Source organism: Myotis davidii, unplaced genomic scaffold (genome assembly GCF_000327345.1).
Source record: "Myotis davidii unplaced genomic scaffold, ASM32734v1 scaffold84, whole genome shotgun sequence".
NCBI classification, from domain to species: domain Eukaryota; kingdom Metazoa; phylum Chordata; class Mammalia; order Chiroptera; family Vespertilionidae; genus Myotis; species Myotis davidii.
In genome coordinates this window covers 170,646-185,752 of record NW_006295735.1, presented here as the reverse complement: position 1 = coordinate 185,752, position 15,107 = coordinate 170,646, and the positions used below count along the sequence as shown (strand labels likewise).

The following is a 15,107-nucleotide window of genomic DNA, read 5'->3' as shown; positions in this document are numbered from 1 at the left end:
CCTTGACCAGGAATCCAATCTGCAACATTTTTGGTGTACAGAACAAGGCTCCAACCAACTGAGCCACCCGGCCAGTGCCAGCCTATATTTTTTCCAGTCAAATATTGCAGCATAAAATTGCAATCTCGGGAGCTCAGAAAAAGCTCTTAATTATGCAGCTAGACCATATGTGTGTCCTCTACCAAGCGGTCCTGGTATTTCTAGAGACGGATTCCACTCCCAGGTGGGTCTGGTTACTCTGCAATGCCTATAATGCCACTGACCAGAAGATGAAGGCTGTGATGTCATTATCTATTGTTTACTTGCATTACTAGAAGGTTTCAGTCTACATTAAAGAGCTATTTGTTTGGTGTATTTCATCAATATTAATTTCTTCAAAAAATGAAAAAATTATGAGAGCAAATGTTTACAAACAACACATAACATGTTTATGTGTCTACCATAGTTACATGTGTGCATGTTTACAATAAACATGTAGCTTAGGAAATGACAAAAATGATTAATAAATATAGCCAGATCTATAAATTATATTATTCTAATAAATGGATATCAGTTCTAACTTTAAAACAGATTTAAAGAGAGAAAAAGAGAAAATATTTTACTTATTATCTTTCCAAAGCACACCCAGACGACTGTGCCTCTCCATTTATGATGTGAATTAGTTTCATGAGTTGGAGCCAAAAACTACACCATGTAGTTATGGAAAGTGCCCAATCCAATCTATGCTGCCTGGTTCAACAATGTAAGCACAGAGCCCCTAACCAGGTTCCTGTACACAGTTAAGCACCCAAAGCAAGTCTGCTGAACGCAACAACTATCTGAACAGTTGTGTGCAAGAGAGAATTGCTGAACTGAGTCCTAACAAGGTAGTGTTGCAAAACCCAAAATACTCATGCTTTCGGATGAATTAGAGGAACCAAACCTTTCTGAGTTGATAACACAGCAAAACACACAATGCTCTTATTCTGAGTAAGGCAACACTCTGTCTGGCAATAAAGATGGTGTACACACAATGTACTGCCAAGGCCAGATAGAACACCTGCGGGGTTTCCTCAGGGTGGTTCAAGGGGTTGAAAATATACAGAGTATTCACCACCCACTGATGGAGCAAAATGAGAAACAAAGGAAATAACAAAGCACACCCGATTCACTTAACTTGGAAAAGGTAAGTTTCCGGGAAGCCTGAGTTTCCAAACACTGCTTAACTAACAATTTTTTTAAATCACAATCACCATATCATTACCCATGAAGAATTTTTTAAAAAATGAAATGCATGCCAAGACAAGGAACACAAAACCTAGAAAATGCTGCAACTAATCCACTAAAGTATACAAACAAGTTCTAGCAATCAAAACAATAATGTTTTAATGATTGCCCCTAGGATATCAGGAAAAAAATGTTACTGGATGGCAATAGTTTGCAAGATCTTAATGGGATTATTTCTTTAATCAAAAATGAAAGAAACATGTCCCAAATTAAATAACAGAACAAACTCCAGAAAAAGAACTAAACAAAATGGGGACTAGCAATCTACTAGATGCAGAGTTCAAAACACTGGTTTTAAGGATGCTCAATGAACTTAGGGGAAAGTAGATAAACTTAGTGAGAAATTCAATAGCATACAAAAGGACATAGAAACCAAAATAAAGCACCAGTCAGAAATCAAGGATACACTAACTGAAATAAAGAATAATTTATAGGGATTCAACAGTAGAGTAGAGGATTCTGAGAATCAAATAAACAATTTAGACTTTAAGGAAGCAAAAAAAACATCCAATCATAATAACAAAAAGAAAAAAGATTCCAAAATGTGTGGATAGTGTAAAGAGCCTTTAGGAAAACTTCAAGCATACCAACACTCACATCATGGGAGTGCTAGAAGGAAAAGAGAGAGAGAAAGAAATTGAAAACCTATTAATGACAGAAAACTTTTCTAACTTGGTGAAGGAAATAGACTTACAAGTCCAGGAAGCACAGAGAGTTCCAAGCAAGATGAATCCAAAGAGACCCACACCAAGACAACATCATAATTAAAATGTCAAAGGATAAAGACAAAGAGAGAACTTAAAAGCAGCAAGAGAAAAACAGTTATCTACAAGGGAGCTCCCATAAGACCGTCAACTGATTTATCAACAGAAACATTTCAGGCCAAAAGGGAGTGGTAAAAAATATTCAAATTGATAAAAAGCAAGGACCTACAACCAAGAACACTGTACCTAGCAAAGCTGCCAATTAGAATTGAAGGACATATAAAGAGCTTCCCAAGAAAAAGCTAAAGACGTTCACCACCACCAAACCAGTATTACATGAAATTTTAAAGGGTTTGAAGAAGAAGGAGAAAGAGAAAAAGACCAGAAATGTGAACAATAAAATGGCAATAAATACTTATCTATCAACAATCAAATCTAAAAAACAAAATAAACAAACAAGCAGAACAGAAACAGACTCACAGATACAGAAAACAAATTGATGGTCACCAAATGGGAAGGGGGTTAAGGGATGGGTGAGAAAGGTGAAGGGATTAAGAATACAGATTGGTAATTACAGAATAGTTATGTACAACATAGGAAATACAGTCAATAATATCCTAATTACTATGTATGGTGTCAGATGGGTACAAGATTGATCAGGATGATCACTTAGTAAGTTATATGATGTCTAATCACTGGAGTGTACACATGAAACTAGTATAATATTGCATGTCAACTGTAATTGAAAAATAAGAATGGTTTAAAATAAAATAAAAACTGGGCAGAAAAAAAGAATAAAAGGAAACTTCTCTCATCTCAATTTTTAAGATGAATGAATTCAATTAAAATAAAATCATGATTTTAAAATCTTAGAATCTTAATATATTTATCAATTTGGCTCCTATAATCTATGCCTCAGAGGAAAGGGGGATAACTTACAGCATTATATGAACACTGGAGGTCAGTGTCAGACTTATCTGAAAATTAAATAGCTCTTAGTAGGGAAAAAAATTCAAGTTACTAAGGCTTTTTAAAAGTGTCTAATGAGTTATATTATTTTTAATTTTAAACCAGTGGGTGCTCTCCAAAATTGAGAATTCAGAATATCAACAAATACAAATCTTAAAAGCTTGACTATCAAAGCATAGATTGCCCAATCAAAATAGGATAAATGCAATTTTAAACAATTTTAATTTCAATTTTTAATACCAGAAAACTCCCTCTACTGGTGACTACATATATGCCATCTACTTTTTCTGGCCTCCTTTGCCTAATTCCTGCTAAACTGAATGAGCATGACAGGTTTTCATCTTAATCTTCTTACCATGTGTACAAGTTCTTAACCTTGACAAAGAACAATTTCAAATTTTTCAAATGAACATCATTCATTATACATGAGGTTATTTTATTAAGCTGTCTGGAAAATTATAGATTTTGTTTTGTTTGTTTTGCATTAACTCAAGAGAGTGGACTTGTTCAGAATACAGAAGTCAAATTCAACAAAAATCAAACAGTGATGGAGCTGAAAAAAAGAAGGCGGTTACCTGTTTGACCACATTGAAAGAAAAGTGAAAACTGAGAGGTCTAGAATGAAGAAGTACATCAAATCATAATATTCTTCCCATTCTTTCAATATGAAATATGAGAAGTATCAGCAAAAAGTACTAAAGACCAGAGAAACAACCTGGCAAAATGACTCAAAAACCACAAAGCATTAGGATATTCTTGCCCAGAGCTCAACAAATGACTAAGTAGCTAATAGAAAAAATGGTGGGGAAAGGAAGGATAAAAGTTCAAACCATAGGATAGACTCCAACAGTAAGTAGCTGAATTCTAGAGGTTTAACTAGCAAATTCAATATCTAATCCAAAACTATCATTCTTAACAACAAATAATGAATCTGACACAAACTCAGTTTTAATGTTGAAAGTCAACATATGTAGGTCCTTCATGTTTAGAGAAAAGAATAGAAAAACACACACAAAAGAACCCAAAAGACGACTGCCCAGCTGGTGTGACTCAATGGTTGAGCATCAACCTAGAAACCAATAGGTCACAGTTCTATTCCCATTTCAGGGCACATGCCCAGGTTGCAGGCTCAATCCCCAGTAGGGGGTGTGCAGATCGATAATGTTTCTCGTAGGTGATCGATAATGTTTCTCTCTCATCAATATCTCTGTTTCTCTATCCTTCTCCCTTTCTCTCTCTCTAAAAACTGATGCAACCATATTTTTTAAGATGATAGCAAATGCAAGTGAGGAACAGAGGTCCTTCTAAATCTTTTGTAAACAAGTTTCCACAATAGCACACCTATCCCTTTCCTCTGCCGCCCTGATACCCTGCTTTAGGGGTGCAATATTAATACATCAGGCTCTTTATGTAAGTTTTTCTCATTTTTCAACATTTATACGCTGTGGTTTTAGGTTATTTGCCTTTAAGTGAAAATCTCTCCAATGAAAAATTCCAAACCTATATGAAGAAATTTCTTCACATTTTATAAACAAAAATACCAGAAATGGAAGAGCCAATAGAAATTCAAGCAGATCCAAATTCAACCATCCATTTTTCATACTTCTCCAAGTCTGCAGCAGAGACAGACTTGGCAATTTTTTTAAGAGCCAATTCAAAGTCTCCTTTGGTAACAGGCATCTGAAGCTCCTCCTTAGAAAGTGCACGGATCTCTTCTGGACTTAAGCCATTGATGCGCCGTCTCATTGCCATTAAGGATGCATCCCTAAAAATGTACCAGAGTCAGTGAATACTTATTGTTGCAAATGCTACAAACACTTTCAGCTGTAACAAAGTTAAGGGAAAACATTCAAAAGATCATGTCATATGATTTTATGATGCTGTGTGGAATTTTCTACCTCAGAGACCCCCTGGGAGTTCACAAAAGGTTAAAACAAAATGGAAAGGACTTAAACATAACATGTATTGTTCATGAACCCTAAAAGTCCATATTGGACTCAGATAATACTGATTATTATTCTCCCCACTTGTTCCACAAAGACTACCAAAAAGTTTAGGAAAGTGAAGTAAAATTTTAAAATACTGAATTGTACACTTAGAAATGAACATATGGCCCAGTATTAGTATAATTCAAATCTATACCAGTTTGTTTATAATCTAATTAGAGGAGGTAAAGCCAGGAACCTCTCTCTAGAACATGAATGTATTTGCATATAGTGGATGTGGAATTCCCTACATATAGAATTTCTAGGCAACTAAAAGAATAACAAATCTAACTTCTCCAGGTCCTATTTTCAGCTCCACTCTGAAGACTGGTAAATCACTGTGAAGGTTTAGAGAAAATGGACAATTATTGCTCATAAGAAAGCTATTAGGATACCAAGCCAACCAAAACTTCAAATTCTTATATACTTTACTACAGTGATAATATAAACTATTGTGAGTTTACTGTGTGCCTAAACTTAGATGCACACAGCAAAAATACTGGTAGAAAAAGTCAGAAACATAGAAGTTGTGGTTATAAGAAAGGCCACTGATGTCAACTTAAGTACCATTAGGAAAGTAAGAAAAGAAAAAAAAAATCCTCTTTGTTGAGTGTGGTAGTTTATCTAAAAATTGTAATCTCACTAAATTGAAAGGAAAATTTTAATATATATGTATCTTTCACCACTTAAACTGGTCAAGTTTATTCATCTGCAAATATTAAAATAATGCCAACCAAAACTAAGAGTTGTTATTTTACACATTGATACAGCTAGGCTCCAATTTAGGGCTAAATTAACCTTAGGAGGTGCTAAACACAATATTTTCTTTTAAAAAATCACAGGATAGAAAAGGTGACCATAATGTTATGTAGTTATTCATCTAGCAATGAACAATGAAAGTATGTAGAGAAAAAAAACCAAGAAAAATCGGGATAACATTTCAAGAAAATGGGTGGCTGCTTTCATGTCAAGGGCTAATAACTATACTATCTTTAATACCAGTCCTCCTGCCAAATATATAACTAATCTCTAAGGTCAAAGATCATTTAAAAAATACCTGCAAACATTAGTTATATCAGCACCAGAATAGCCCTCTATCTTCTCCGCTATATCTTCCAGTTCAATATCAGGATCCAATTCAACCTCACGAAGATTGATCTTTAGAAGCTCAGTTCTTCCTTTTGCTGTTAGAAGATTTTTTATTATTGTTAGATGTTTTTCTATATCATTTTGATGAGAAATCACATATTAATGTTCAGGAGCAGAAACAGAGTCAGTAACTGAGTCTACAAGTATTATCAATTCTTTGCATGACTCCTGGAATTTAACTTCCTATGTGCTTTGGTTGAAATAACTAAAATTTGAAAAAAAAAATGATACCTGCTATGAGAACAATGGGTCTGAGATCCTTTTATGTAAAATAAAAACATCAGTATTCAAGCACCAGAAATGCTTTCAGTAAAAAACAAAAAAACAAAAACATTTGGCCTAAGTTTTATGAAACTAGACTGCATGGAGTATAACTTCTATAAATTACTTTGCTCACTCTTTAGTATGATACAGGAAAAGAGTTCTGCAACTCTAGTCAATAGTTCTGTAAAAATCCAATTTTATTTTTCTGGAATGCAACAATTAGCACAAAATGCTTATTAAATGTTTCACTTGGAGAGCCAGCCCACAGACATTAGCTATGCCAGTATGATTAAAATGTCTAAATGCAAACAAATCAATTTAAACAGTATTTTAAAAAACAACCATGCTTACAGTTTTAGCATCTGTTTTAGTAGCAAATCTGCTTAATACAGTAAAATAATGCATAGTTGGATCTAACTATTATTTCCTGATATATAAAAATGAAATTTAATTTCCCACACTTTTATTTTGAAAAATTTTAAATCTACAAGTAAAAAACTCAATGAACACCTACTTACCTTTCATCTAGATTCTCCAATTGTCAACATACTGCCATTATCATTCCCTTCTCTTCTCCTCTCCTCCCTGCCCGTTTTAGAACTGAGAGCTAGCTGTAGGTATCACAACACTTCATCTTAAATTCTTCAGTACTTATCTCCTAAGGACAGAGTTATCCCTGCAATTATCACACTTATCAGGAAATTTTTTAACCCTCACCCAAGGATATATTTTAAGAGAGGAACGAGAGAGGGAGGCAGAAAGGGAAGGAGAAAAAGAGAGAAACATCAATCGATTGCCTCCTGTACATGCCCCAACCAGGGATGGAACCCACAATCTAAGTAAGTGCCCTGACCAGGAATCAAACCTGCCACCTTTTGGTGTACAGGATGACACTCCAACCAAATGAGCCACCTAGCCAGGATAATTGAGTATTTTAATCTATGTTTCTGTATCTGTGTAATAGTGTTCACACACACATACACATACACGTGTACACACAGAGCAAAGCAAAGAGCAACCACAGTGGAAAAGAAGCAAACAAGTATTATCTGGGATTGTCAAAAAAAAAAAAAAAAAAAAAAAAAGGATGTGACTAGAAAAACCTTTATTTCTAGAATTCCTTAACCTTGGGAGCTCCCAATCCTTGGCCATTCCTAGCCAGTAAGCCCACCTTGCAGTTCACCAGGGCACACTGCAAGTGGTGTAGGGCCAAAGAACTCCTCCACTCAGGTGGTCAGCAGGAGTGTGGGAAGAAAGAGGGAAGGGGAGGAAGCTCCTGGGTCCCCTGCTACAGAATGTGCTGTGCTCCTGCTGGCCCCACAATGAACTCTGAATTTCACAGAGGAACTCATCTCACAGTGCCCCACATGGAGCAGATGAGCGTCAGTGAACAAATATCGCTTTGCTCCTTTGGTCCCATTAGCAGACCACCACGGTGTTTCTAAAGCAAATGTTTTACTGTGACTGCCCTAAGAACTTAAACACCAAATAGAATGAAATGTATTATCCCCCAGAAAGGAAGTTCTACACAGTCAACTTAAATGAACCTGTTCATAAGTGAGGGCCTGGTGGTCTGAAGCTTAGTTGGAAGTGTCCTCCTTTTCCCTGATAACTATGATTTAGGGAAGATTAATTTTTTTTTAATATATTTTATTGATTTTTCACAGAGAGAAAGGGAGAGAGACAGAGAGCTAGAAACATCGATGAGAGAGAAACATCGATCAGCTGCCTCCTGCACATCTCCCACTGGGGATGTGCCCGCAACCCAGGCACATGCCCTTGACCGGAATCGAACCCGGGACCCTTCAGTCCGCAGTCTATCCACTGAGCCAAACCGGTTTCGGCAAGATTAACTTTTAATACTGGTTGTATCAGTGATTTGTTAGAAGGTCCTAAGTGGGATTTATCAGCTCCATAAAACTGAATCAATGACCTTTTAAAAGGATTTAATGAGGGGTTAATATGTTAATAATAGTATAAAGACCTGCCATGGCTACAGAGCCAAGTTAACACACATTCTAAGTATAAATAAATATGTGATAACAATTCTCTTTAAACACACTAGGCAGTTCAGTGAAGTGGATAATTAGTGTGTGTATGCTGGGGCTGGACTGTGCTCATACCCCTGTTCTGCTGCCCTGAGCAAGATATTTAACCTCTCAGTGACTCAGCCTCCTCATAAGTAAAATAAAGATAAGAACAGAATCTACCTCATAAGACTGTTGTGAGAGTTAAATAAGCTAATACACTGAAAGCCTTGCCCACAGTCAGCACTCAGTAAATGTTCGTTGTCCTATCACCACCAAATAGGAGTAGAAAGAAATCGAGAAAACCCAGATCCCTTTTATGAAGGATAATGTGAGACAGCTCATGCAGATGAAACACCCAGGGATATGGAGTCCACGTAGAGAGATAGGCCAGGGCAAAGACCTCAGAATTAAATGCTTTAATGTTGACTTTGAGAAATAATAAAATTTAAATGGAAGGGAAGAACATGAACAATCTAGGAAATGGGAGCATCATAAATAATGATGTGGAAGTAGAAAGCAAAACACATGTACCAGAGTGAAAAAAGGTCAGTAGGAAAAGTACAACAGAGCACTTACGAAAGGCAAGTGACACAAACAGAGAAAGAAAGTGTGAACTTGCAGTAGAAACAAGCAAACACACACACACACACACACACACACACACACACACACATATACACACACAGCAAAACAAAACAAAACAAAACAAAAACCTAAAAAAAAGAGAGAGAGATGAGAGTCCACGAGACGATGATGCCTTGCTGGTTAAGGAGGTTAGTCTAAGAAAACAGAATTAGAGGGGGCCGGAGAAAGGAGACCATTATGCTGACCAGGTGGACACTGCCATTTTTAGATGCAAGAACTAAGAGGAGATTTAGTGTCAGGCCAAGCTCCACCTGTCCTGTTACTTGACTTCTTGCCTTCAATTGATCATGGAAGGCTAAATTTAACAAGATGACTAAAAGAGTTTCTTTTATCCCACACATGCTCCTACAATGGGGCCTTGCCTCTCTCCCACCCAAAGGCAGTCTAATTCCCTTCCTCCTGAAAATGGCTGGGCTTGTAAATACTTCCACCCAGAGTAAGGCAGAAGTGGCAATTCATGACCCCAAGGCTAGGTCCTAACAATGCACCTTGCAACTTTTCCAGTGTAATAATCACACCTGGAGCCCTGAGCTACCATGTATGAAATCTGTCTGTCTACAGGTAACATGGAGGTACTCCAGCTGAGGCCCTAGGCCTCAACCACTAGGCATGTGGGTAACAGCATTCCAGATGATCCCAGGCTCCAGATGTGGGGTCACCTTTAGCTACTGAACCTTCCCATTTCTGACCCTCGACATCATGAAGAAGAAAACCTTTGACCCTTGGGGTAAGCAAAGACTCTTAAGACACAAAAAGCACTATCCAAAAAGAAAAATTTAACAAGAAGACTTAATAAAAACTAAAACTTCTGCTTATTGAAGACACCATAAAGAAAATTGAAAGGGAAACCATAAAGTGGAAGAAAATATTAATAATGCATGTATATGATCAAGAACTATACTGCATTAATAAGACAACAAATAAACCAATTAAAAACTGTACAAAATACTTGAAAAGACATTGTACAAAAGATATACCAATGACCGACAGGCACATAGAAAGGTGCTCTACATCATTAGTCACCAGAGAAATGCAAATTAAAACCATAATAAAATGACATTTCACACTTAACTAAAATGACTAAAATTAAAATACCAACAATACTAAATGTTGACAAAGATGTGGAAGTACTGGAATCTCATTTATTGATGATGGAAGTATAAAATGGTACAACCACTAAGGAAAACAGTCTGGGTGCTACAAAATCAAACATATACCTACACTATGATCCACCTACTCCTTTCTTATCTACATTACCCAAAAGAAATAAAAACATTCGTACATAAACATATTTGTATGAGAATATTTATAGCTTCATTCATAATAGTCAAAATAACTCAAATGTCCATCAAAAAGAGAATAAAAAATTTCAGTATAATAATATCACAGATAAACTACTGATACATGTAACCACATGGATAAATCTCAAAAATATTATGTTTAGTAGTAACCACATACACAAGTACATATGTCATGATTTCATTTATATGGAGTTTAATAATATGTAAAACTAATCTATGGTGATAAAAATCAGGAAAGTAAAAGGAGTTTGGATTAACTGGTAGGAGGCACAGAGAAACTTTCTGGGTTAAAAGAAATATCCTACATCTTGAGTAGGATAATAATTAAACAGGAATATTCACTTGGCAAAACTCATCAAATTTACACTAAAGATTTATACATTTCACTGAATACATAAATCTAAAAAAAAATCCTTAAGAAAATTTCAATGTTCATCAATAGGATAAAATGGTATTTTTCTAAAGCAGAATATCTCAAGGAAACTTTATTTTTAAACACTTAAAGTTTAATGAAGACTCTTCAAGTTTAAAAGTAAAAACTAAGATGTCCTACCCAATTTATTAACATGAATTCTGCTCTAAGTGTAAGAGCTGCTCTGAAATGTACTGCAAATAGGTTTTGTAATGCTAAAAACTTCTTTTAGCAGAATGTCAATGGAATAAGGACAAGAGGAAAAAAAAGATAACTGGGAAAAAAAATTTGAAACACTGTAAAGGGAATACATTGTACCTGTTGGGAGAGGTATATAAATCCTCTTCTCTAATCTTCTTCGCAAAGCTTCATCAATATCCCATGGGAAATTAGTAGCAGCTAATACCATAACCATTTTGGAAGGATCATCATTCTCTAAAGCTCCTCCAACACCTACATACAGTAAGAGGAAAAAGTCCATTATTTTTTCATTCAACTAACACTCCAAGCATCAGTCACAGGCTGGTGATAGGCTCAATGATAAAAATAACAGTCCTTCTGACTTCTGGATGGTGGCAGACGAGGCACTTCAACAGATAACTATAAAAAAGGAAACTGAAGAGTTCACATCATCTATTATAGGATTCTAATCCAACAAGAAAAACCATTTTTTCCTGTAAGAAAATAAAGTATATTCCTCTGAAAAGAAAAGGCATGAAAGATTCTTCTGTTTTATCCCTCTGATTTTTTAAACCATGAAGTTCCTCAAAAATTATTGTTTTCTTAAATGTTACTTTTCAATTAAAGTTTACATTCAATATAATTTTATATTAGCTTAAGGTGTGCAGCATAGTGGTTAGGCAATCATTTACAAAGTGATTCCCCCCGATATTTCAAGTACCCACCTGGCACTGTGTATAGTTATTACAATACTAGAGGCCCAGGGCACAGATTCGTGCACTGATGGGGTCCCTCGGCCTGGCCTGTGGGGACTGGACCGAAACTGGCTCTCCGACATCCCCCAAGGGGTCCTGGATTGCAAGAGGGCACTTCTCAGGTGATGCACCCCAGAATCGGCTCCCTCCTCTCTAGTTCCGGGTGTGTCACCTGAGAACCACAGCTGCCAAGTCTGTCCCCTGGTGGTCAGTGCACATCCTAGCTACCAGTCGGAGCATCTGCCCCCTAGTGGTCATTGTGTGTCATAGCTACTGGTCAGATGATTGGATGGTAACCTAGGCTTTTATATATATAGATTATTGACTATATTCATTATGCTGTATTTCACATACCCTGGACTATTTTGTGAATACCAATTTACACATCTTTCACCTAGCACCCCCAAACTCCCTCTCCTCTGGCAACCATCAGTCTGATCTCTATGTCTATGAGGCTGTTTCTACTTTTATTCGTTTATTTTGCTCTTTAATTTGAGCATATAAACAAAATATATGATATTTGTCTTGCTCTGTCTGACTTATTTCATTTAGCATAATACCCTCTGGGTCCATCCATGTGGTCGCAAATGGTAAAATTTCATTCTTTTTATGCCCAAGTAATATTTCATTGTGTGTATGTATATATGTATATGTGTGTATATACACATATAAACATTTATACCACCACTTTTTATATAATCATCTGTTGATGGGCACTTGAGTTGCTTCCATATCTCTGCTATTATAGGTAATGCTTCAATGAATATAGGGATTAATATAACTTTTCAAATTACTGTCTGAGATTTCTATAAATATATACCCAGAATGGAATTGCTGGGTCATGAGGCAGTTGCATTTTTAATTTTTGGAAGAGCCTCCATACTGTTTTCCATAGTGGCTGTACCAATCTCCATTCCCACCAACAGTGCACTAGGATTCCCTTTTCTCCACATCCTCGCCAGCATTTGTTTTTTGTTGATTTATTAATGACTAGAGGTCTGGTGCATGAGATTCATGCACTGGAGGAGGGGGACCCTCAGCCCGGCCTGCACCCTCTCAAAGTCTTGGACCCCTTGGGGGATGTCTGCCTGCCAGCTTAGGCCCAAACCTCCCAGGGATTGGGCCTAAGCCAGCAGTGAGACATCCCTCTTGCAGTCTGGGACCCCTTGCTCCTTACCGCCCACCTACAGCAGAGGTGGGAGAGGCTGCCACCACCACCACTGTGCTCACCAGCCATAAGGCCAGCTTCTGGCTAAGCATGCTCCCCCTGTGGGAGTGCACTGACCACCAGGGGGAAGCTCAACGCAGAAGCTGCCCCTGGTAATCAGTGCGCATCATAGTAACCGGTCATTCTGCCGTTTGGTCAATTTGCATATTAGGCTTTTATTATATAAGGTAGCCATTCCGACAGGTGTACATGGTATGTCTGAGGTGGTATCTCTCTGTGGTTTTAACTTGCAATTCTCTGGTGATTAATGATTTTGAGCATCCTTTCATATGTCTATTGGCCATCTCTATGTCCTCTTTGGAAAAGTGTTTATTCAGGTCTTCTGCCCATTTTTTATTTTGATTGTTTGGGCTTTTTTGGTGGTTAGTTGTATGAGTTCCTTATAAATTTTGGATACTTAACCCCTTATCAGATGTATCACTGGCGAATATCTTCTCCCACTCAGTAGGTTGTATTTTCATTTTGATGATGGTTTCTTTTGCTGTGCAAAACTTTTTATTTTGGTGAACTCTCATAACTTTTTTTTTCTTTTGTTTCCCTTGCCCAAAAAGATATATCAGAAAAAAATATTGCTAAGAGAAATATCAGAGAAAGTACTGCCTGTGTTTTCTTCTAGGAATTTTGTAAGTTCTCACATTTAAGTCTTTAATCCATTTTGAACTTGTTCTCATATAGGGTGTAAGAAGGTGGTCCAGTTTCATTTTTTTTGCATGCATCTGTCCAATTTTCCCAACACCATTTATTGAATAGACTGTTTTTATCTCACTGTATATTCTTGCCTGTTGTGCATGGTTGGGGTCCCTCAGCCTGGCCAGCAATCGGGGCTGACTGGGGCCAGCCAGCCAGGGGAAAGGACTGCGGGAGGTTGGCTGGCCATGGAAGGTTGGCTGTGGAAGCACACTGACCACCAGGGGGCGGCTCCTACACTGAGTTTGGTATCTGGTAGTGTGATACCTCCAATTTTGTTTTTTCTCAACATTGCTATGCCTATTCAAAATCTTTCATGGTTCCTATTGCTGTGGCTATTCAGGGTGTTTTTTTATTCCATATGAATTTTTGGAGAGTTTATTCTAGGCCTGTGAAACATGCCATTGGTATTTTAATAGGAATTGCATTCAATCTATAGATTGCTTTGGTGATGTTAATTCTTCCAATCCATGAATATGGTATATGCTTCCACTTATCGGGTCCCTCAGCCTGGCCAGCAATCGGGGCTGACTGGGGCCAGCCAGCCAGGGGAAAGGACTGCGGGAGGTTGGCTGGCCATGGAAGGTTGGCTGTGGAAGCACACTGACCACCAGGGGGCGGCTCCTACACTGAGTTTGGTATCTGGTAGTGTGATACCTCCAATTTTGTTTTTTCTCAACATTGCTATGCCTATTCAAAATCTTTCATGGTTCCATATAAATTTTTGGATTATTCTAGTTCTGTGAAAAATTCCATTGGTATTTTGATAGGAATTGCATTCAATCTATAGATTGCTTTGGTGATGTTAATTCTTCCAATCCATGAATATGGTATATGCTTCCACTTATCGTATCTTCTTTAATTTCTTTCTTCAGTGTCTTACAATTTTCTAAGTACAGGTCTTTTATGTCCTTGACTAAATTTATTCCTAGATATTCTTTTTTTATGCAATTGCAAATGGATTATTTTTAGTTCCCTTTTTGATATTTCATTATTTGTGTATAAAAATGCAACCAATTTCTAAATACTTATTTTGTATCCTCCTACTTCATTGAATTCAGTTATCATTTTTAGTTGTTCTTTGGTGGAATATTTAGGGTTCTCTGTATGCAATATCATGCCATCTGCAAATGACAGTTTCACTTCTTTCTAGCCAATTTGGATTTCTTTTACTTCTTCTTATCTGATTGCTGTAGCTAGGACTTATAGAACTATGTTGAATAAGAGTGATAACAGTGAACATCTCTGTCTTGTTCCTGATCTTAAGAGAAACACTTTTAGTTTTCTCCATTGAGTATGTTAGCTGTCAGTTTGTCGTATATGGTCTTTAGCACGTTGAAGTATGCTCCCTTGGTTCCCTCATATGTTCCCTCTATTTGCTGAAAGTTTTTATCATAAATGGATGCTGGGTTTTGTCAAATGCTTTTCTGCATCTACTGATATGTTCATATGATTTTTATCTTTCAATATGTTTATGTGATGTACCATGTCTGCAGATTTGCAAATATGGTACCAGCAGTGCATCCCTGGGA

The 15,107-nt window shown here is 36.9% G+C and overlaps 1 protein-coding gene across 1 annotated transcript in view; it reads right to left on the bottom strand.

Moving 5' to 3' along the window:
- Positions 1-4,130: 4,130 nt before the first annotated feature.
- The window catches only part of KATNAL1 (katanin p60 subunit A like 1), a 128,287-nt gene continuing 117,310 nt past the window's right edge, over positions 4,131-15,107 (bottom strand). Inside the window, exons 9-11 of the mRNA XM_006770367.2 lie at positions 11,044-11,178; positions 5,982-6,108; positions 4,131-4,704 (exon numbers count right to left, since the gene is read on the bottom strand). Coding sequence (XP_006770430.1) covers positions 4,506-4,704; positions 5,982-6,108; positions 11,044-11,178 — 461 coding nt within the window. The 3' untranslated portion in view covers positions 4,131-4,505. The remainder of the gene's footprint in view (positions 4,705-5,981; positions 6,109-11,043; positions 11,179-15,107) is intronic.